The sequence below is a fragment of the Vicia villosa genome, linkage group LG7 (genome assembly GCF_029867415.1).
Source record: "Vicia villosa cultivar HV-30 ecotype Madison, WI linkage group LG7, Vvil1.0, whole genome shotgun sequence".
In the NCBI taxonomy this organism is placed as follows: domain Eukaryota; kingdom Viridiplantae; phylum Streptophyta; class Magnoliopsida; order Fabales; family Fabaceae; genus Vicia; species Vicia villosa.
In genome coordinates, this window is record NC_081186.1 from 101,639,107 (window position 1) to 101,660,997 (window position 21,891).

Consider the following 21,891-nt stretch of genomic DNA (forward strand, 5'->3'; position numbering starts at 1 on the left):
GAAAACAAATAAAGAAGATGAAAACAAACAGAGAAGATGAAAAAACAAAAAATACGAGTTGTTTTTATAGTGGAGAAATGAAATACAAAAGATAAAAAAAACATTTTTATTTTTTTTAAATTCTGAAAATTTTGAGAGGTTGATGTGTTCGTTATTTGAAATAGTTTGTCGTATCCGTGTCCGTTACATTTTTATCTTCATTTTCCGTTGGATACTTCAAAAATGTGTCTGATACGTGTCGTACGTGTGTTGGTGTCCGATACATGTCTGGTACAGAGACGCGCCTCCTGATTGGCGTGTCGGAGCTTCATAGTTCACAGCACAATACTAGAGGTCACTTTTTGGCCACACCTTTGGGATTGATTGCGGCTATATTTCCATCAGCATTCATGCACATGTAGATGGCATCAGCAAGATACTTGCCATGACACAAACACAATGGTGAGGTAAGTAACTAAAAGTTGTGAACACAATCATTTTTCTCAATTTAACAGTCAGTATATCTATTTTAGTACATATTTCTTCGTCTCTGGTTTGGACGGAACAAGAGAATGAAATTTTTATCCCTTGTATAATAAGTTTTTATAGGGCCATAGTCTGAACATAAGTTTTTAAAGGGACATAATTACAAGTGTTGAGAATTGCAATCTCATAAAAGTGATGGCTAATAATGTCACTGTATCTGGTTTGGATTATAGGGCCATAGCCTGAGCAGTAAGTTTTTATGAAATGATTTCTGGTTTGGATTCTAGTTCAGAAGTACAACCTCAAGAATTTACCATAACAAGTTAATTTTGACAGTAATTTGATTTTGAAATGATCAGAAGAATGTGAATCACACAGAAAGCATTAAAAATATACAACAACTTCTTACTACCGTTACAGCGGCAATCAACAGAGTTTGCATTACAGATACTATTACATACAATACTTTGAGACACAACACCAATAATCCAATCCTTTTTAAGCCACACATTTCAGAACAACTAGATCAGTTGAAGCTGCTAGCTAGTTGCTACATTTCCACAGTATTCATGTGAATGTCTAAACGGCTTCTTGAAGTTTCTGGAATCCTACAAGTAATTCAAAAACTTTCAACAAATTAATTTTTTTTTTATAGATTTGACGTGAAGATTATAAGTGACAACTTATGGATCAAAACCAAAGAAGCCTTATTCTATTTTGCATGTTTAGAAATACTAATAAAAAATTAAAAGGAAAATGCATGCAAATTCGAACCATGTACACCCAAAACCTGTTAAATATGAATATAAGTATATTTCAGGCTATAGGTCGAAATGTTGATACAACTTGTTGCCATGCATAGTCACTTTGATGTGAAACTGAAATATGTTTAACAACTCTTTTACGTTAATTTTAAATAAAGGTTTGTTTAAAGAGCATATTTTGTGATTTAAAACGAGACATAACTTTGGAGATGCAATTTTTCGTTTAAACCAAATCGAATGACACATGAACCATTAAAAATTGGTGAACAGTATTGAAATTCGGCAGAAAAATAGAAGGCACACATATGAAATGAAACTAGCTAAAACAAAGTTATTGGCCAAGAAATTAGTGCAATAAGAAATTAAGACTCAAGACACAATCATATTTAAAGAGTGATAACGCAGTTTTTGAGTCTATAAGGACATTGATGCATATCTAACTAAGCCATTTACAAATAATGGAAGCTATTTACTTGTGAAGTTCTAGAAAATCAAACAAACGACACCAAATAAATTTAACAAGTGGTTTTAAGAGGATATGGTTACCTTTAGTAAGAATATCACTCTAAGATTATGTTTGGGATGTGAGCAATATTGGCCCATGTTGCACTTGTTTTTGTCCGGCATTCTTCAATTAAACTGGGGCAATGAATGATTTCTAGGGTTTGTAAGTTGGCAAGGCGACGCATTCCATCGGGCAATGAAGCTAAAAATAGACAGAGCAGAATGGAGACATGTTGAAGTGAAGAGAGGTTGCAAATCCAAAATGGAAATGCCTCTAGAGTAGAATCAAAAATTGTAATCTTTTGCAGGGAAGGAAGATAGTTGAGTCTGTCCTTAAACCAAAATTCAATTTCTTGAAATGTTTGATTTCGAAGATTGTAAAATTTAAGATGCTTGAGAGAAGTTAGATTTTGCATCCAATTATCTGGGAGTGTTTTAACATCCAGCTGACGTCCGCTAAGTTCCAGGTGTTCTAGCATGGAGAGTGGAGGGAATACAATCGAAGAATTTGATTTTACCACGTTTAATGTTGCTTCCAATGGGTCCATATTACAATCCCAGAAAACTAATTTCTTGTCGAGGTTTGGAAAAGTAGGCATGTGAGTCAACATTGGACATTGAATGATAGTTAAAGAAGAAAGACAAGGCAAAAAGGAGAGATGACATGATTGTGAAGAGTTATCATCATAAATGATATCATCCCTTATCCTCCTCCATCCCTTTAGATTTACACAATTAATAATTTCGAGGTTCTCCATAGAAGGGAAGAATTCTTCAGGCAAAAAAGGTTCTTCAAAATATATGTACTCCAATTCATCAAGGCCACCAATAATTAGGGACTTTAGGAACGGAAGACGTTCCATGGGTGAAAGAAAGTGCACACCTTTACAGTTATGAAGATTCACATAAACAATGCTTGTGAGTGAAGAAAGCCACTTGGAAAAAGTTAAACACTTATACCGCTCCCCAAGGCTTAATTTTCCAAATCCACACGTTGTCTTCTTCTCTTGAAACGCATTTAAATTTTCAATATAGAGATATCTCAAATTGATTACACTGAAGAAATCTTTTATAGAAAATTCAAGATGTAGACTCCCAGTCAATATAAATGTTTGAAGACAAACAATACTACTTATAGATTTGAAAATACCTTCTACTCCTTTACAGCGCTGTAACTTAAGAAATCTTAAATGCTTCAAATTTCCAATTAAATCACACAACTTAATTATAGAACAATTCAACAACTTCAAAAAGCGTAGGTATTTGAATTTGGAAATAAGAACCAATTCTTTCTCATTCCCATTCCCTAAAAAGTTGTCCTCGAAAATTAAAGTCCGCACCCTACTTGCATCCACGGACTCTAACAAACCAATAGCATCACTTTCCAACATTACATGCATGGGACATCCTACAAGTCTTTTTGTCTCACTATCCAAATAACAACAATCATTACCGGTTACTTGCATTGCAATATCATGTATTAAGTCATGCATTTTAAAGCAATATAATTTACCACCAACAAACACAGCATCTTGGAAAAATGACTTCATCAAGAAAATATTGATGAATTGGTCACCAATATCTTGCATGTCCTGCTTTTCATCTGAAAATTCAAGATAACCTTGTGCAATCCATAGTTGTATCAATTCATCCTTCTCAATTTGCCAATCCTTGGGATATAAAGAGCAACAAGAAAAACATTGTCTTAGTTGAGGCGACAAGTTTTGGTAACTTATTTTCAACACTGGCATGATGCTTTCTTCATCTTCACATAATTTCCAAAAGTCACCTTGTAAAACTGTAATCCATTCCTTTTTTTCACTTTTACCCTGTAATAGACCTCCCAACGTTCTGATTGCTAGTGGAACACCCCTGCACTTTTCAGCTATCTTCATTCCAATCGGCTCAAGATTTTGATTCACTCCTTTATTCTCATCCCCAAATGTGATAATTTTCTTCAACAAACTCCAAGATTCTATTGGATTCAAACCATTCAGAGTATAGGGGACACTTACACCCATTGTTTGTGCTACAATTTTGCTACGAGTTGTCACAACAACCTTACTGCCTTGAGCACCACACATCAAGTAAGTCCTCAACTGAGCCCATTTTTCAAAACTCTCGTTCCAAATGTCATCTAGGACTAACAAGTATTTCTCACCCGTTAAATTGTCACGAAGCATATTTTGCAACTCTTCCAGTGATAACTTATCATAGTCTTTGCTATAGGTTAATGACTCCAATATTTTCTTAAGAATAGTTTTGACATCAAAGTTATCAGAGACACATACCCACATACGTTTTTCAAAAACATCTTTTACTTCAGCATCATTGTATACCAACTGAGCAAGAGCTGTCTTCCCCAAACCACCAATCCCAACAATAGCAACCACAGAGACATTTTGATTTCCATGTGGTTTCCTCAACAAGCTTATAATCTTGTTTTTATCATCTTCTCTTCCAATGATATCTGATTCTATCACATATGAACTAGTATCCCTCTTTACATTGTTACTATGTTCAACCACCACAACCTTTCGATTTAGATTCAACTCAATCATATCTTTCTTAACATCATTAAATTTCTTTTGTATTTTTTCAATCTTATGAGCCATTCTACTGCGAAAACAAATCTTATTTGGAAAGAAGGAATGAAGTACCTGTGTCAGTTTGTTCTTATGAGATTCATCAATTTTGTGTCTCATATCTTGAATAAAAAATTCATCAAGCAAATCATCTGCAGGGTGGAGCACATCATCTTTGAGTCTTCTTATCCATAGCTGTATGGCACGATTTTGTTGTTGCTTGTCCTCGGCATCAAGAATCTCAGCTTTAATGGAGTCAACAGTTTTTCTAAGACTTTCCAATTCATCCAGAACACCGTAAATCCTTCCAAATTCACGAAAAGCAGCAGAAGCCAACCTGACAAGATAAAAATTATCAGCATACCAACTTAGCCTTGTTTTTATTTAGATACTTCTTTGATAGTAATAATAAACAACTATGTATGATAATTTGAATGTAAGAAATATTAGATAAATGGTTGAGAATGAAATCAAGTCACCTGTTAATGAGGTTTTCGGCAAAACCAGATACAATTTGCTCAGCCATCGTTCAAAAATAAGAAAGAAGTATCAGATCAATGCGGAGTTTGAGAGTGGCAAAGAAATGAAATTTATGAAAAGTGTTGGTACATGATTGTAGTTATGTAATGGTTGGGCTAAAAGAAAATCTAAGAAAAGTATCAGAATAATACTTTACTTGACCAACGTATAGACAAAAATGAACTCTAGGAAAAGTATCAGAATAATACTTGACCAATGTATGGAAAAATTTGAACCCTAGGAAAAGCATCAAAATAAGACTTTACTTGACAAGCGTATGGATAAAAACGGAATCCAAGCAATGGTGCGCAAAATATCCGGTTATTAGACCCAAATTCATAACTAAATTCAAGTCTATTTTAAATATATGGATATAATTAAGTGGTTATCTACAGGTTCATTTATAAATTATCCTTCCATATTTTATTTTTGGATCCGGTTACAATCCAGTTTATACCCGAAAACCCAAAATAAAAACCGACAGTTTTCGATATGCTTTTAATTAAGAGATGGTGCTCATTTATCGTTTATCTTTGTGATATATTATAAAAGTTGATGATTTTTGTTGTACGGGTTAGAAAAGAATGTGCATCTAAAGCTTTAACATGTTCTAATTGAGAAATATAGAGCCTTAGATAACAATATACGACAATTTCTTACTAACATTACACTGGCAACAAATACTATTACATAAACTATTTATCCAATTACTAACCATTACAACAACTCATTATCATTTTGAGATACAGTAGCAACTACTGAGATACACTAGCACCATCAACAACTATTTCAAGAGAGAGTGGCGTCGAAGGAGGTGAAGCCATATCTCTGATTTCCTTTACTCAATGATCCAATTGATACACACATGTACTAAGCTAGCAGTGACTTCTAGCCACACCTTTGGGATTGGTTGCGGCTACATTTCCATCAGCATTCGTGAACATATAGATCGCATCAGCTAGATAACTGTCATGCCACAAACGCAAAAGTAAGTAACTAAAACTGGTGAAGACAATAATTTTGCTCTATAGAATCATGAGTGACATATTGGCCAGACATTGTCACTTCAACCATTCTTCCATGACTTCAACAATAGCACATTTGTTCAAGCATACTTCACCAACAATGAAACTTCGTAAAAAATATGTATTGGCAAAGAAAATAAGTGCAATAGCAAATTAAGACACGAACATAATAGAAAAGTGAGAAGGCATTTTTTGAGGTTAGAAAGAAAAATCAACATGATAGGACATTGATACATATCCAACAAAGCCATTTACAAATCTATTTACTTCTTGAAGTTCTAGAAAATAAAACAATGGACACCAAATAAGTTTAGCAAGTGGTTTTAAGAAGATATTGGTACCTATAAGAGAAGATCACTTTAAGATTATGTTTGGGATGTGAGCAATTTTGAGAGATGTTGCACTTGTTTCTTTCCGGCATTCTTCAACTAAAAGGGGACTTTGAATGATTTCAAGGGTCTGTAAGTTGGTAAGATGAGGCATTCCATCGGGCAGTGAAGCTAAAATTTGACATTCCGAAATGGTTATATGCTGAAGTGACGAGAGATTGCAAATCCAAACAGGAAATGCCTCTAGCTCGAAACATTGAGAAATTTTAATCTTTTGCAGGGAAGGAAGATAGTTGAGTCTTTCCTCAAACCAAGCTTCAATTTCTTGAAATGTTTGATTTGGAAGATTATAAAATTCAAGATGTTTCAGAGAAGTCAGATTTTCCATCCAATTATTTGGGAGTGTTTTCACGTCCAGCTCGTGTCCGCCAAGAATCAAGAATTTTAGCAAGGAAAGTGGAGGGAATTCAATCGAAGAATTCGACTTTACCATGTTTAATGTTGCTTCTAATGTGTCCGTATTACAATCAAAGAAATCCAATTTCTTGTCGAGGTTTGGAAAAGTAGGCATGTGAGTCAACATTGGACAATCAACAATAGTTAAGTAAGAAAGACAAGGCGAAAAGGAGAGATGATATGATTGTGAAGAGTTTTCATCCCTTATCCTCGACCATCCCTTCAACTTCTCGCATCTAAAAATTCTGAGAACCTCCAAAGAAGGGAAGAATGCTTCAGACAAAAGAGACTCTTCATAATATATGTACTCCAACTCATGAAGGTCGCCTATAAAAAGATACTTCAGGAATGGGAGACGTTCCATTGGTTGGAGATATTGCACACCTTGACAGTTCCTAAGAAATATTTTCACAATGTTTGTGAGGGACGAAAGCCAGTTGGTAAAAATGAAACCCTTATACTGCTCCCCCAGGCTTAATTTTCCGAATCCAACCGTTGTCTTCTTCTCTTTAAATGCTTTTAAATTTTCAATATGAAGATATCTCAAATTAATTAAACTTAAGACATCTTTTGTAGAAAATTCAAATACTCGACACTCAACCAATATAAGTGTTTGAAGACAAACAATGTTACTAATAGATTTGAAAATGCCTTCTAGTCCTGCACAGTACCACAACTGAAGATATCTTAAATGTTTCAAATTTCCAATTGAATCACACAACTTACTTATAGAACAATATGACAGCTTCAAAAAGCGTAGGTATTTGAATTTCGAAATCACAGACAATTCCTTCTCATACCAATTTCCTGAAATGTTGTTCTCGAAAATTAAAGTTCGCACCCTGCTTGCATCCAATGATTCTAACAAACCAATAGCATCACTGAACATTACATGCATGGGACTTCCTACAACACTTTTTGTCTCACTATCCAAGTAACAACAATCGTGGCCGGCTACTTGCATGGCAAGATCATGTATTAAATCGTGCATTTTAAAACTAGTTAAATCACGGTCACTATCTACTTCAGCATCTTGGAAAAATGACTTCATCAATAAATTATTCACGAAATGGTTACCGATGGCTTCCATGGTCTGTTTTTCATCTGAAAATTCAAGATTACCTTGTGCCATCCAAAGTTGAATCAACTCATCCTTATCTATTACCCGATCCTTAGGATATAAAGAGCAATGAGCAAAACATTGTCTTAGTTGAGGCGACAAGTTTTGGTAACTTAGTTTCAACACTGGCATGATGATTTCTTCCTCTTCACATAATTTCCAAAAGTCGCCTTGTAAAATAGCAATCCATTCCTTTTTTTCACTTTTACCCTGTAATAGGCCTCCCAGTGTTTTGATTACAAGCGGAACTCCGCTACACTTTTCTGCTATCTTCTTACCAATTGGTTCAAGAATATGATTCATTTCTTTAGTCTCATCCCCATTTGTAATAATGTTCTTCAACAAACTCCAAGATTGTAATGGATTCAAACCATCCAGAGTGTAAGAGACACTTGCACCCATTATTTGTGCTACAATTTTAGTACGAGTTGTCACTACAACCTTACTGTCTTGAGCACCACACTTCAAATAAATCCTCAATTGAGTCCATTTTTCAAAACTCTCATTCCAAATGTCATCTAGGACTAACAAGTACTTCTTACCCGTTAAATTGTCACGAAGCATTTTCTGCATGTTTTCCAATGGTAACTTATCGCTAATTTCGCTTTCAGTTAATGACTCCAACATTTTCTTAACAATAGTTTTGACATCAAACTTATTAGAGACACATACCCACATATGCTTTTCAAAAATCTTTGCAACTTCGGCATCATTATATACCAATTGAGCAAGAGCTGTCTTTCCCAAGCCACCAATCCCTGTAATAGCAACCACGGAGACATTTTGATTTCCATGTGATTGCCTCAACAAGCTTACGATCTTCTTTTTATCATCCTCTCTTCCGATGATATTTGATTCCGGCATATAAGAACTAGTTTCTCTATTTACATTGTTACTTTGCTCAGCCACCACAGCATTTGGGTTTAGATTCAACCCAATCATATCTTTCACAACATCATTAAATTTCTTTTGTATTTTTTCAATCCCATGAGCCATTCTACTCCGAAAAGCAATCTTATTTAGAGAGAGGGAATGAAGTACCTTTGTCATTTTGTTCTTATGAGATTCATCAGTCATATCTTGAATAAGAAATTCATCTAGCAAATTATCAGCAGGATGAATCACATCATCTTTGAGTCTTCTTATCCATACTTGAACCGCATGATTTTGTTGTTGTTTGTCTTCAGCATCAAGGAGCACAGCTTTGATGGAGTCAAGAGTACTCTTAAGCCTTTCCAATTCATCCATAACACCATAAATCCTTCCGAATTCTCGAAAAGCTGCAGAAGCCAACCTGACAAAAGAAAAATTAGCATCATGCCAACTTAGCCATGTTTTCATTTTGATACTTCTTTTATAGTATTAGTATATATATTAGATAATTTGAATGGAAGGAATATCAGATAAAGGGTTAAGAGTGAAGTGAAGTCACCTGTTAATGAGGTTTTCAGCAACACCAGATACAATTTGCTCAGGCATGTTTCAAAAATAAGAAAGAAGAATGAGATGAATGCAAAGTTTGAGAGTGACAATGAAATGAAATCTATGAAAAGTGTCGGTACATGATTTTAGTTGAAATGGATTAGTAGGATAAGAGTGTACTTAACCAATGTATGGTTTTGCATCTCTAGTACGGTTTGAGCATATTATTGGTTAGTGTTGGTCTAATCCTTTAGAGCTATTGTTTTGTAGATCAAAGAAAAATGTGTACGGACTCAATCATGTACCACGATAATGATACAAGAAATTTGATTATTTTATGCATAAATCTTTTTCTCCAAATTAACACCAAGATATGTCACCTTCACATCAAACTATTCAACATCTAGATTCAAACTTGTTCTTAATCCAATCACAACTTGAATAGAAGTCATAAGTGAGAAAAAAAATTCAAAAGCAATATTCTTCCTCCAATTAAATCCTTTTATAATCACTAATATTTGGATAAATGTGAAAGAAAGGAAAAAAATCTCAAATCTCACATTGTTAGAAAACTATGTGCTTGCTTGTTAATAATATTATAGAAGAAAAAAGAAAAATTTTCAAGTCTCACAATACTTATATTACGTATCTTGGTTAATTTATTTCATTATATAACGAATTTGTTCTAAAGAAACGGAGCGGGTAATCATCGTGACAGCTGTGACAATGGGTTGAAATTTACACCATAAGTAAATAAATAATTTTAAAATAAAAAACCTAAAGACAAAATTGTTCACACACAAAAATGTATTAGGCTGAGCCTAAGACAAATTCATTTGAAATCATCCCCTATTCCAATCTAATTACACTGAGGCATAAAACTGGAGGATTTACATTAACAAATTAATATATGGGTGGCCATATCTTGCTATATGACAGAAAGACCTAGTAAAAAAAAATATGAACAAGGGTAAGAAAGAATTCAACTTCTATTAATAAGGCACCAGGGTAATTATGAAAGGAATTTGGTCTTCAGGGCTTCCTCAGCGCCGATGCTGCCCCCATTACAATCGCCAGGACAAACCCAAGACCAGCCCCAAGGGATGCGCCGACGGCAGCAGAATTCAATGAAATTGCCTTGCCTACACCATTTTTACTTCCATCATTTGATATTCTTTGTTCTCTCGCTAACTCCATCATTAGTCTATCTCTGGCAAGTTCCTGTGATATTATAAGCATTAAAAAAAGGAATAAAATTAAGTGTGCATTATCATAAGAAATTTGAAATTTTGCAATAAAGAAGATCAATAGATAGTGAGCGTCAACAAAATGTTTATTGATAAAGTAACAAAGTTTCACTTGAAACAGAATCCCAAAAAATATAAACAACTGAGCTTCAAACTCAAAAGTTTCATTGTGATTAGCGTACACCTATCAGTAACTCAATAAATTCATGTAGATTCATTAAACTAATGTGTCCCGTTTTCAAAGTGGTGGAACAAACATAAACTTCACCCTATCATAAAGTGTTTGGACAGTGTTAAAGTGTTACGTTAAACTAAAATTCCCTACTACTACTACTACTACTACCATCTTGGAATCAACCAAATAAAGGAAAATACAATATATACAAAACCATGAAGTTAAGTTTTCTCCACCTGAAACGAAGACTCTTCGTGACTGCGAAGAATGCGATGGATTTGCTGACATAGCGCGGAGACACCTTCAACTTGAAGAACAATCTCCTTTTTCAGAAAAGGCCTCCTAACAAAATTGATAGGAGCAAATAAAAGCTTTTGAGCACCCACCCTATTATTGGATTCTGCATTAGTTGCATCCCATGATAAAGAAGTCCCAGCAAAACCAGGCATAACGTATGGGCAGGAGTTTATAACTTCAACTGAGGTAGGAGATACTTGGTAAGCTTTCAAAGCAGCATCAATTGCTGCCTTTTGATGGTGAGCACTAACTGCAAATTTATTTGTTATTGCAATAACCCAAGGAATTCCAAGACATTTAGCTTCATCCAAGAAAAGTGACAGGACTGGCTTCTGTTGAGTTCCATTTGAATCACTATATCGAGGTATAGTATGGGATAAGTTATGAACAAGAACAATTAAATCTGTCTTTCTATTTAGATCTCGAATACCAGCCCACAGTTCATCCTTGAAGCGAGAGGTTTCCGATTTCAGTTCCTGAAAAACAATTAAATGAAAAAGCAAATGAACATCACTACTATATATTTTAACCAATTCAAATTGCACTGTCTATTTTCCACCTAGCACCTTTTTAACAAAATGTTGCTCTGCCGCTAAGCCAAGCTCTTAAAGCCAACCATGAACGCATGAAACATTTACTTAACTACTATATTTGGCACCATCTGACTATAAAAATATTTTCCTTCTATTAGTAAGTATCTAGAATCAGCACAAATATTTATCAATTAAGAGCAATAATTTACTCTGAGTTTTGGCATCATATTAACTCTTGGTAAAAATGGTAGTCAATACTAAAAAATTGCAGCACAATAAATAATTGATGATAAAGACTATTTTTTACAAAAATATAGATGTATAACACCATAACCTTCCTGGAAAAAAATGTTTTAGGAGTGTTTCGACCTTCTAGTATCCATAAATAAAGGGGCCAGACCATGTTAATACTAGAAATAAAAAAGTACGATGAAGTAGAATTGATCAATTATTACAAAACATCAACATAGAACAACAGTAGTAGCTATCTCCTACTTGTTGGGGTCAGGCGGTCAGCTACATAGAAAGATTATGCGACACCATTTTGTCCTATTGTGATTTTTGTATCTGGTACTAGCATATTTTAATTGAAAACATGACCAGATTCTACAGGCTAATATTAGGTTTCACTCAAAGGAAAATGAAACATGAGAAGAAGAATATATTGTATTTTCTTCTATCAATAGTAATAAAATTTTAAAAATAACCAAGTGTATCAAGCACGGGCCCACTTTGTAGGGAAAAACAAAGACCAAGAGAAAACCTGCATATTTATTCCGGCAGAGTCACAATAGCACAAACCATCAGCAATAACTTCTTGCACGTCAATATCTGAAACTGCATCATCATAAGCTGCAGTGCTTGGTTTACATTTATTCATGATTGCCTTTAAAAGAGTAGTTTTACCCGATCCCTGCATATAAGCCAGCTCATGAAAGTAAGTAGATGAATAATAAAAGGAATCACACTTTGACTCGAGAAAAATTTGTATATACCTCCAGCCCAACTAATCGTACTCTACGAGTTCTCAAATGAACCTCTTTGGAAACAGTTGTAAAATCACTGGTGCAAAATATTAAAAAGTTATTTAAACTTTCTGGACGGACACACTTATCCTTGTCAACAGATGCTGAACTACCGGCAGTCTTTGAATCAACAGAGGTAAAAGCAGGCATCAAAGAGTCCAACACTGTTTGATGTTTTGGAGGCGTTCTTTGCGGAGCACCAATTAATACTCTCATCTTTTGTAACTCAGGCTGAATTTCTTGATTTGAAGAATAGTTTGGTGCAGAAGGAAAGGATTCAACGGTAGTTGAACACCTAAGTAAGATATAAGTACACTCAGTACATCACACACCTCAAGATGCGAAGGAAATTATTTTATAGGCAATAAACATGAACTGAGAAACAGAAAAAGCGACTTGAATGTTTATATATTTCAATTTATAAGTTGCATGGCACTGTGCTATTAACTCCTTGTCCTATATCACTAATCGAGGAATCTGTATAATGAATATACGGTTAGATTAAATGGGAAAAGTAAACGTCAAGCACATTGTCTAATTTGCAGATTAAATGGGAAAATTAAACGTCATGCACAAGCCCATTCAGGAACTGCATTATTTAATAGAAGACAGACATCACAAAAACAATTCTATTACCATAATACTAGCTTGATGGCTTTAGAAACCTATTTGCTCAGACATCACTAGACCATGCCATAGTCGGGGGTCGCTTAGTGAAGGGCCAGATCCATTTGGGTCTATTGTAGACAACTTTATTTTGCATTTGCAAGAAACTAATTCCACAACTTGAACCCATAACCTTATAGGGAATGTTGTATAAACTTAATTAAATGCCTACTCAGTAATCAATTCTCATATAAGAGCTTATGCATAAGCTGTTTTTACAAATAGAGAGAAAATAGAAGTAAATTTTTTAAAACCTCTCTATAAACTATTTTTATAAGCTATCATGGGGAGCTTATGAAAAATAAGCTTAAAATAGCTTATTAGCATATCGGAGATAGTTGCTTTTAAAAAAATGGTTTCCACTTTTAGTAAGCTCCTCAAAACACTTATGCCATAACTCATAAGATAACTCCAAATAGCCTCTTCCAACCACCCCCTTAGCCACAAAGACGCAACTCCAACCTCTACAACATGGCTTCCCTTTCAAAACATATTTAATTAGTCGTCATAAATTTATGAGGTAAAATGTTAACACCAGCCTTGTGGTATTAATAATACACATGTTGAAAGTTCTTATTGGAAAAGAAAACACTTGTTACATTGGAAACACAACAGTGCAATAAATGCTTTCTTTCCCAATAAAAATTTCACTCACCTTAAGTATTCTTAACACTAGTCTTAAGGACTGGTATTAATCGGACATAATTATTTATAAGAACACTACGTCTGTAAGTAATATTTTATTGGGTAATGACAATACCAGTCACCATTCACTTGAGCGTGAACAAGTGTACAGAGATGCAATCCGAAACCAGTAATATCAACTTTCAGAGGTTCTCCATTTTTTGCTCCAGGCACACCATTCCATCCTAGAGGAACAATAGAAGTTGCAGTACGTATAGTAGGAGACTCTACTATATGCCCGAGCTCAACAGTGTCTGCAGCTGCAAGCCCGAGCCATTGTTGTAGATGAGAAACCTGTTGCCATTGCTCAATCCCTAAGAAAGATGACGCATCGTCATTCATACATAAGTCAAAGATTCTGCAACCATAAAAGGGTAAAAGAAGAGGGATTACTTGGATTCAAAACATAATCAATTAGTAATGTTAAAAGTTGCCATCATGCTTCAGTAACCAATAAATATCCCACTGAGCCAGGATTCAAGGAGCTGTGAGGATGTATTATTGAAATAATACACAATAGGCAACAAGGAAAATTAGTTTAGATATGATCTGGTCTTGGGAATATGTAGGCCAGTATGGTCATTTAAGTGTAATAATATTCAAAACTAAAATTAACAACTCTATTATACGCAACATGATAAGAAAGATGATTACCTCTGAAACCGAGATCGGTATGATTTCATTGAATGTGATTGAAATCTTTCCCTCAATTCAGCAATCATTGATTTGACCTGAAAATGCCTTTGCCAGAAGAAAGCAAACAAAATGAGAGAACTTACACTATTGCACTCGTAAAGACGACAAGGTTTGATCATATATGCTAAGACCAAAATGGAAAGGACTTTGATAAGCAGTAAAAAGAAGTTCATACCGATGTCAACTTTGAGTACTCTGCACCTGATAGTGACTCTACAGAGGAATTCTCCAATAAATAAAGCTGTCTTGCATAAAACAGGTTTTGATGAGAAAATTTTATTCAGACATGGTAGCACCACTATCATGCTATGCAGGAAAAGGATAAAACAACAAAAAATAAACCAAAATAATACTAAAAACAAACACAAGAAGGAGATTATAAGCAAAGCACAAACAAACTTCTATTAAAAAAACTTTAGCATCTTTGGTGACAGCAACAGAAACTGTAATGAATCATATGTTCCTAACATCTACCTGTCCAAATGGTACATATGATGGTAAATAAGGTACTTTGTGCCATTTTCCTTCATCACCATTTGTGGCATTGGCCTTTGCATTTGTTTTCCCATTTGTTGACACCTCCAATGAATGTTTATCTGTTTCAGGAAAAGGCTTGAGTGATATGCCATCAGAACCCTCTTGTATTTCAAGTGACCGCGGTTGAACCACTTCATCCTCAATCAAGGTATTGGCAAGAGAATCAGGCAAAGAATTTGTTTCAACAGAACTTATTCTTCTTTCTTGATGCTTACTAAATTGCCTTCGCAATCCTTCTAAAGGAACTAGCCTTGAGAGTCTCCAGAAGGATCTCTGCACGGGACCTACTCCCAAAACCAGCTGTTCTCCATTATTGACTTTTGGCTTTTCTACCCCTTCTTCCTGTTTTCTCAATAATAAGCTGTTACTTTCACTTTCAGAAAGCTCTGGCCCAGACTGAGCATTATAATGGCTGAAATATGCGGGAGATAAAATACGGGGGACCAAATCTTCTGGGATACAATAACTTCTGAAATAATGCCGCCAACCTTTTCTATTAATGTAGCTGAAACAGAAAAACAACAAACAAAATAACTAATAAATATTCTAGTTTTTCATGTTCGAACAAAATATCAGCGGCTAACAACTTTTTTTCAGTGGACAAGCAGCTAACAATTTAAGAATAGAAGAAAAGAAACACAAGGAAAACCTACTCCTTCAAAGCAGCATTTCCAACAGGTGGTTGAGAAAATGTGATACATTTAATAGAGACATTCCCATTTTCCTTTGATGAAGATGAAGCAGCCATTACTCTCAAAATGGCAAGAGTAGCTAATGCTGCTACCTAAGTAGAATAATAGGAACTTAGTATATGCAAATTGCTCAATCACGTTAAGTAATATTTTGAAACTAAGATGAATGAAGCAAACTCACTGCTCCTCCAAGTGAATGGCCACACAAAACAAGCTTGCGTTTCTTCTTTTGAGCAAGCTTGTATAATTCTAATGCAGGTATTCCTTTGGCACGGGCCATGAAACCCTGAGAAATAATGGGGGAATTTATTTTAACAGGAAGACATAATTTACATAAATGGTCTATATATTACAAAGTATCCAGAACAAAAAGCAACAAAAATCTATAATGACTAGATGGCATTAGCCATATGGATCAAATAGCACCATAACACCATGTCATATTGTAAACCATGCCCAATGACACTAGTTAAATTTAATTCTTACTTCATGATTTTGCCTATAGTTTTGCTACATCTTCCTCTATCGCTAACTATAAGAACAACTTACAATAATTAAGGCAATTGAAAGTTCAAAAGGGGTCTTAACTCCCTATAGTTTTAAAAAGATCAACTATTTGAGTCTGCATAGGCTCAAACAGTAAGATGGATTCCAGGACCCATCACAACTTTTTGAAACTATTGGGTCATAATTAAAATTCCCAACTATAGTCTATAAATCTTATTTGTTATTTTCCAAAGAGTATAAGAATCTAGGAATTAATACAAACAAAAATATATAAGATAGAGGACAATATTATTTACCCTATGGGCAGCAGGTTTATATTTACTCTTCGTTTGTTTAGACCTGGATTCTAGAGGATTCCACATGTATTCTTTTCCATTTTGATTTTCTCCCTTATCAGATTCAGTTGCTGCATGTGCATCTGATTCTTCAGCAACATCTTCATGAAAGATTGCACCTTGAAGTATATTTGCATCAGCAATTACATCCCTTTCAGCAAAATTAAAAGGTAAAAATTCCAGAAGCTGTAATGAATTTAAATGATAAGACATAAGTATATGAAAAACTAACTTGTATTGCTTTGTTCCAATAAAGGAAGCAAATAAAGTGTCCCCAGTCTCTGCCAATAAATACCTGTGACAACATAACTAATTAAATAAGTATGACAGTTCAAAACATTCAACCCTACACTGCAAAACATTATAGACTTACAAGAAAAACCACAGGTTAAAAGTGGAATACAAAATTCTACTTTAAAAGACAATCCAAAAATCTAACTGATTACAAATAAAGAAATTGCAATTATTTAATAATTTCTTCTTAGCAATGTGAGCTGTTGAGAGACTCACATGCTAGATCGTCAAAGAAACAAAACAAAACAAACTAACTGAAACCAGTGTTATCAATCCCCAATTACTGATAGTGGAATGGAGCGGCCAACCATAAAAAGACTAATGGTGTAGGTATTCTGAAATTGTTTATAGATTACATTATGTATATAGACATAAATTCTCAAAAATGATAAAACCATTCAAAGCTAATGACATTCATAATTAGCAAGAAAATTAGGTGGCTTAAAGAGTCACGGGGAGAGTAAAAAGGAATCACAGGTAGCAGGTCTTCGGAAATGGCAGCAGGTTGTGCCCAGGATCTCCGGAGAGGCGGGAAAGAGAATAAACAGAGAGCAGCAATAGACAGCCACAAGAAAGCGTGAGAGAGACAAGGAAACAAGCCCTGAAATCTCCAGAGATGTTCTGATGTGTTTTTAGGCGGAAATCCATAAAACACCCCACAAAAAGCCCAAATGTTTAATTTCAGAGGGCATTTCTGGGCATTTCAGCACGCACTCATGGGGCGGTGTAATAGTTCCATTATTCCCCCTATATTCACTGCAAAAGTGGCGCAAGGTTTGCTGCAGTAAGAGCAACGCAGACGCGGGAGAGGATGCTGTAGTGACCAGCCTTCGTTCTCCTCACAGCTATTGTGCACTATTGACAACCCCTCACTCTCCTCTCTCTCTCTATCAAATAAAATCTGATATAATTATATTTTTTTTCAAGAAATAAATGGTGAACTTTAAAAGGAGGATCAAAACCACTACATGTCAAAAGACGTAGAGCCGTATATGCAATTAATACAATATCAAAAGGGTGAATGACAAACCTATGAGGAACATGATCTGATGAGGGTTGCACCCGCTCCAGAGCAACAATTTGTCCTCCAAAATCGGCCTTAAATTTATTTACAGCTCGAATCATCTCAGTAGCAGGCCTCTGAGATATAGAGAAGTCACAGATAAATGTAAGTTTATGTTGGATTGTAGCCAACGTACATTCAAGCAAGCATTGTACACATAAAAACTCATTAAAGTTCCTATGTTATTTGTAGTACTTGTATGAGTCTTGAAGGACATATAATATGCAGGTAATTCCAAAATTATTGTTTACCAATATATTTTCTAATGATAGTTGCACTCAGCTAAACAGCAGTCACCAATATATTTTCCAAATCAGCCTACTTGCTAATGCCTCTACAAATGCGAGATAAGTTTGTCTTATCTACAATAGACCCACAATGGATCCAACTCTTAGATTTTACCATGGCCATTGGCCAGTGCTTTGTAGCACCAAGTTCCAGTTGTTCTTAATTTTATTCACTTGAATAATGTGGAATGAATTGTCTACATTACAAAATGAAAATGTACAGATATATATACATGAGAGAATCTCTCAAAATAAGGAAAACAGGGAACTGGCCAAGAGTTTGTGAGAAAACTATAATAAAGGTAATAGAGAGAGAATAGTCTTAATAATGAAAATATGCAACATATTAAACTAAACCCCCCAGGCCCCAACATACTAAAGCTCGAGGAGTGACCCTAAGAACATAGAGAAATCTCTACCAAGCTTGACACAACCCAAATGAAGTAGAATAAGAGTGGCAATAATTACGCCCCACGCAATTCAGAGTACCATTACATGTCGATTGCAATCAGAGCAAGTATAATATTTTTTTTCCATTTTTACAGCATAACTTGAAACGACTGAATATTTCTACTATAGAGAAGAAATTCCTATTTGACGTCAACTTTTTATTTTCCTATGATAACAGCACAAATGGTGAGCTTAATTATAACTAAAAAGTAGACCAAAATCTTTATCTCAAATCAATCACAAACACCCTTCAATTACAGAGTTCATACTTCTACGGAACTTTTTCAAATATATTTTTGCAAATGTATTGCGGTTTTCAAATTTAAAATATAGTTGTTGTAGCATCAATATCATTAATAAAATGAATTATTTTCTTTATACCTACATTAAAGATACCTCTTCTGATTCACTACCGTGTTTAAAAGCAGTTCAAAACAGTACTTAGATTTAAAACTGATACAAGCAAGACATAATCCTCTTTGTCAATAGCGCACTATAGCGGAATAGCGCAGTGGTATGGTCAGTGCAATGTTTTTGGGCTGCAAGCCTCCGTCAGCAATAGCTTTCGTTGCGGCTGTAATTATATCCGCTATTTTAGGGTTTTGGGACGAAATTCGTCAGATCCTTTTTTTTATCAAAATCCCTTGTCAATTTGAACTCGGTTAAGGGTAATATTATGTCCTTTGTGGAATTATGTTCTATCTCACAAACAATCGCTTCGTCTTTCTTCCTACTTTTAGTTTACTTCCATTAAGTTCTTCTTCTCTGTTTAAGTTTTATTGCTCTTTACTTTAAATTCTTTAATTATGCATATTTTTCTATTAATGAGTATTTATGTTTACTTAAACTGGCTCTTTAATTAATGTTTAATTTTGCATATATCAAAATCCCATCGCTAACTCCAACCTCATTCTCGTTAAAACTGAAAATTTTCTAATATTAACTATCCACTATGAAAACAAGACCTCCATACATCAATTATCAAAAATCATCAGAAAATTTGGTTTAATTTAATCTAAGCAACTAATTCACAGTCTTCTACCTAAAAACTGCAACTGAAGCAATGAATCACAAACTCAACAACATGAATTGAACACAAACAATGAAATGGAAGAAAAACCTTGTAAACGCACTCGGAGAGAACCATGCAACAGAGAAGATCCTGCAAATCTGACAGAGAATCAGTCTTAAGCGCTAAACAGAGATCGTTAAGCTGCTTCCGTCGCCGCTCATACTCCTCCTTGATCCGCTTCTTCTGCTCGCGGTGGTTAGTCCATGGCCATCTCATCCGCCATTGGAGTGGGCCCCAGGAAACCTTCATGAGCCTCGCTCCTTGCTCTCTCATCCATGGCTCCACGCGGCTCTGGATGTACTCCATTGCCGGTTGTGAAGGGATTTGGAATGAATAACCCTAATTGGATTTTAGAATTCACGAAGTTGGTTAAAGTGCAATGAGAAAATGAGAAAATGAAAAAATGAAAAAATGATTACTGTTATTAATATTAATAGTTTAATAATGGAATAAAGTAGAAATAAATAAAGAGAATGTGATTCGTTTACGGTTAGATTAGATTTGAGGATCCAGTTTAGTTCTTCTTTTCCAAGTGATGATGATGACCAGGAAATCTAACTACTATTTTTTTTTATTATGACAAAAATTTCAAGTGTTATTAAACTGGGATTAGTGTTAGTTTTTTAATAAATGATTAAAAATATTTTGTTGTATTTGTAAAATTAAATTTGATTCTGAAAAAAATTATTGATTCCTGTATTTGATGCGGAATACTTGGATAAAGAAGGGAATATCCCAATTTCCATTCTTTTATGTTTACATCATTCTTTTTTTTTTTTTTTTTTGGAATGTTCTTCTTCGTTTTATTTTAATGAGTAATTTTTTTTTTAAGAATGGAAAGATATGGATTGGATTACACAGAGATAGGAGACAAATGATATAAAAAAAAAAATTAGTAAAAGTTAATTTAATGTGATTAAAATCGGATTTGATGACCGATTCAAACGATTTATTGAGAAGAGAAAAAAAGGCTTCAAGAGTGGGAGAAAAAAGGCTGTCTTGAGAAGAGAAAAAAATTTCTGCTAAAGTAGATAAAAGCTTATTTACTTATTCTGTCTTCTTAGAACTCAATCAAGTGTAGAAGTGTACTCTTAAAGTTGCAAATTGCAATTAATATTAACTCAAGATCTGTTTGGACCATTTATGCAACAAAAACATTAGATTTTATCATTTTGGTGTTTAAATGAAATAGTGACATTAGACCATCTCCAATGGTAGTTCCTTCTAATAAGTTCTCCACCTAGACATGTCACATCATAGTACCATTGCATTGCAATGCAATTATGAAAAAATTGTGGTACCCAATCAAATTAGTTTATGAGGTAAAGTTGTGGGCCCAATAATAACTTTTTAGAATTATACAATTAAAATAAAAATTATAAAAATTATTTTAAGATGATGTGGCTAGTGGGACCCATAAAGAACCCAAAAATGGGTTGCACCATTGGAGATGCTTAGAGTGTTACAGCAAAAAACACAGCTTACATTTCTGACCAAGGTTTCTACCGATTTGACTAATTCTCAAGGCCTAGAGCAACACAGAAACAGTGCCTCTCATATATGTAATCAGCGCACTCTATTAAGAACTCTTGTAATTTAACTAAATTTAAATAAATGCTCTTTTAACATTTTAACATTGCATGTTCACTGCTACATTCACCTGACTTTGCAGGTCATTTTTCTTCCACTTCCATGTCGTTGAGGAACTTGTCTGTTCGCTAGAAGCCACTCTAAATTTACTTACCGATTAGCGCAAAAAGTGAAACAAACGACGAAAAGCAAAGTATACGATATTTGTATCCGACCATAAAATTATGTGCTAGCATTTAGTATAACTACTAAGTGCTTTTTAAAATAAAAACCAGTTTGGATTAGATGCAATTTGCAAAGAGACTTTTGCACCAAGTCTCAAATTGGATATATAAATGAATTTTTCAATCCTAAGCCAAAACTTCCAAACTCACAGAAGCTCATTCATAAATCCAAGTAAAAATAACATTCATAGGTCAATTTGGGAAACTTTTGTTACCCTCGCCTACATCTTGACCCCATCTTTGATCAAACAAATCACTTGAGCACCTTCTATGTCTGCATTGCGTGCCCCCAGAAATATCATGAACAAAGGTAACAAAAGGCCTCACA

At 34.5% G+C, this 21,891-nt stretch overlaps 3 protein-coding genes across 7 annotated transcripts; all 3 read right to left on the reverse strand.

The window, feature by feature from the left end:
- Positions 1–726: 726 nt before the first annotated feature.
- Positions 727–4,906, reverse strand: LOC131618075 (putative disease resistance protein RGA1). Of its 2 annotated transcripts, XM_058889343.1 has the most exons (3): positions 4,798–4,906; positions 1,776–4,655; positions 727–1,073 (listed from the first exon to the last, which is right to left on the reverse strand). In XM_058889343.1, exons 1-2 carry the CDS (start codon positions 4,842–4,844, stop codon positions 1,790–1,792), a joined length of 2,913 nt encoding a protein of 970 aa, XP_058745326.1. In that variant the 5' UTR covers positions 4,845–4,906; the 3' UTR covers positions 727–1,073; positions 1,776–1,789. The 2 variants fall into 2 exon arrangements, with proteins under 2 accessions (XP_058745326.1, XP_058745327.1); XM_058889344.1 differs by lacking the exon at positions 727–1,073 and having other exon boundaries at positions 1,576–4,655.
- A 451-nt stretch (positions 4,907–5,357) lies between these two features.
- Positions 5,358–9,713, reverse strand: LOC131616217 (putative disease resistance protein RGA3). 2 transcript variants are annotated; one of them, XM_058887489.1, is made up of 3 exons: positions 9,200–9,713; positions 6,204–9,061; positions 5,358–5,803 (listed from the first exon to the last, which is right to left on the reverse strand). In XM_058887489.1, exons 1-2 carry the CDS (start codon positions 9,244–9,246, stop codon positions 6,217–6,219), a joined length of 2,892 nt encoding a protein of 963 aa, XP_058743472.1. In that variant the 5' UTR covers positions 9,247–9,713; the 3' UTR covers positions 5,358–5,803; positions 6,204–6,216. The 2 variants fall into 2 exon arrangements, with proteins under 2 accessions (XP_058743472.1, XP_058743471.1); XM_058887488.1 differs by having other exon boundaries at positions 5,358–9,061.
- Positions 9,714–9,970: 257 nt separating this feature from the next.
- Positions 9,971–20,368, reverse strand: LOC131616216 (uncharacterized). 3 transcript variants are annotated; one of them, XM_058887485.1, is made up of 15 exons: positions 20,238–20,368; positions 19,798–20,088; positions 17,908–18,017; positions 16,816–16,878; positions 16,545–16,734; positions 15,923–16,027; positions 15,703–15,833; positions 14,987–15,554; positions 14,688–14,753; positions 14,471–14,547; positions 13,893–14,174; positions 12,437–12,761; positions 12,205–12,354; positions 10,848–11,384; positions 9,971–10,410 (listed from the first exon to the last, which is right to left on the reverse strand). In XM_058887485.1, exons 2-15 carry the CDS (start codon positions 20,053–20,055, stop codon positions 10,222–10,224), a joined length of 3,051 nt encoding a protein of 1,016 aa, XP_058743468.1. In that variant the 5' UTR covers positions 20,056–20,088; positions 20,238–20,368; the 3' UTR covers positions 9,971–10,221. The 3 variants fall into 3 exon arrangements, with proteins under 3 accessions (XP_058743468.1, XP_058743469.1, XP_058743470.1); XM_058887486.1 differs by lacking the exon at positions 20,238–20,368 and having other exon boundaries at positions 9,972–10,410; positions 16,545–16,702; positions 19,798–19,938; XM_058887487.1 differs by lacking the exons at positions 10,848–11,384; positions 20,238–20,368 and having other exon boundaries at positions 9,972–10,410; positions 19,798–20,171.
- Between the last annotated feature and the right edge of the window lie 1,523 nt (positions 20,369–21,891).

Coding starts and splice junctions, on each gene's coding strand:
- LOC131616217 (XM_058887489.1), bottom strand. CDS start 9,246: ATGCCTGAGCAAATTGTATCTGGTGTTGCTGAAAACCTCATTAACAG. Junction 9,062..9,199: donor GCTGAAAACCTCATTAACAG/GTGACTTCACTT, acceptor TTCTTTTGTCAG/GTTGGCTTCTGCAGCTTTTC.
- LOC131618075 (XM_058889343.1), bottom strand. CDS start 4,844: ATGGCTGAGCAAATTGTATCTGGTTTTGCCGAAAACCTCATTAACAG. Junction 4,656..4,797: donor GCCGAAAACCTCATTAACAG/GTGACTTGATTT, acceptor TTATCTTGTCAG/GTTGGCTTCTGCTGCTTTTC.
- LOC131616216 (XM_058887485.1), bottom strand. CDS start 20,055: ATGGAGTACATCCAGAGCCGCGTGGAGCCATGGATGAGAGAGCAAGGA. Junction 14,175..14,470: donor TACCGATCTCGGTTTCAGAG/GTAATCATCTTT, acceptor TTATGGTTGCAG/AATCTTTGACTTATGTATGA. Junction 12,355..12,436: donor TACGATTAGTTGGGCTGGAG/GTATATACAAAT, acceptor GCTTATATGCAG/GGATCGGGTAAAACTACTCT.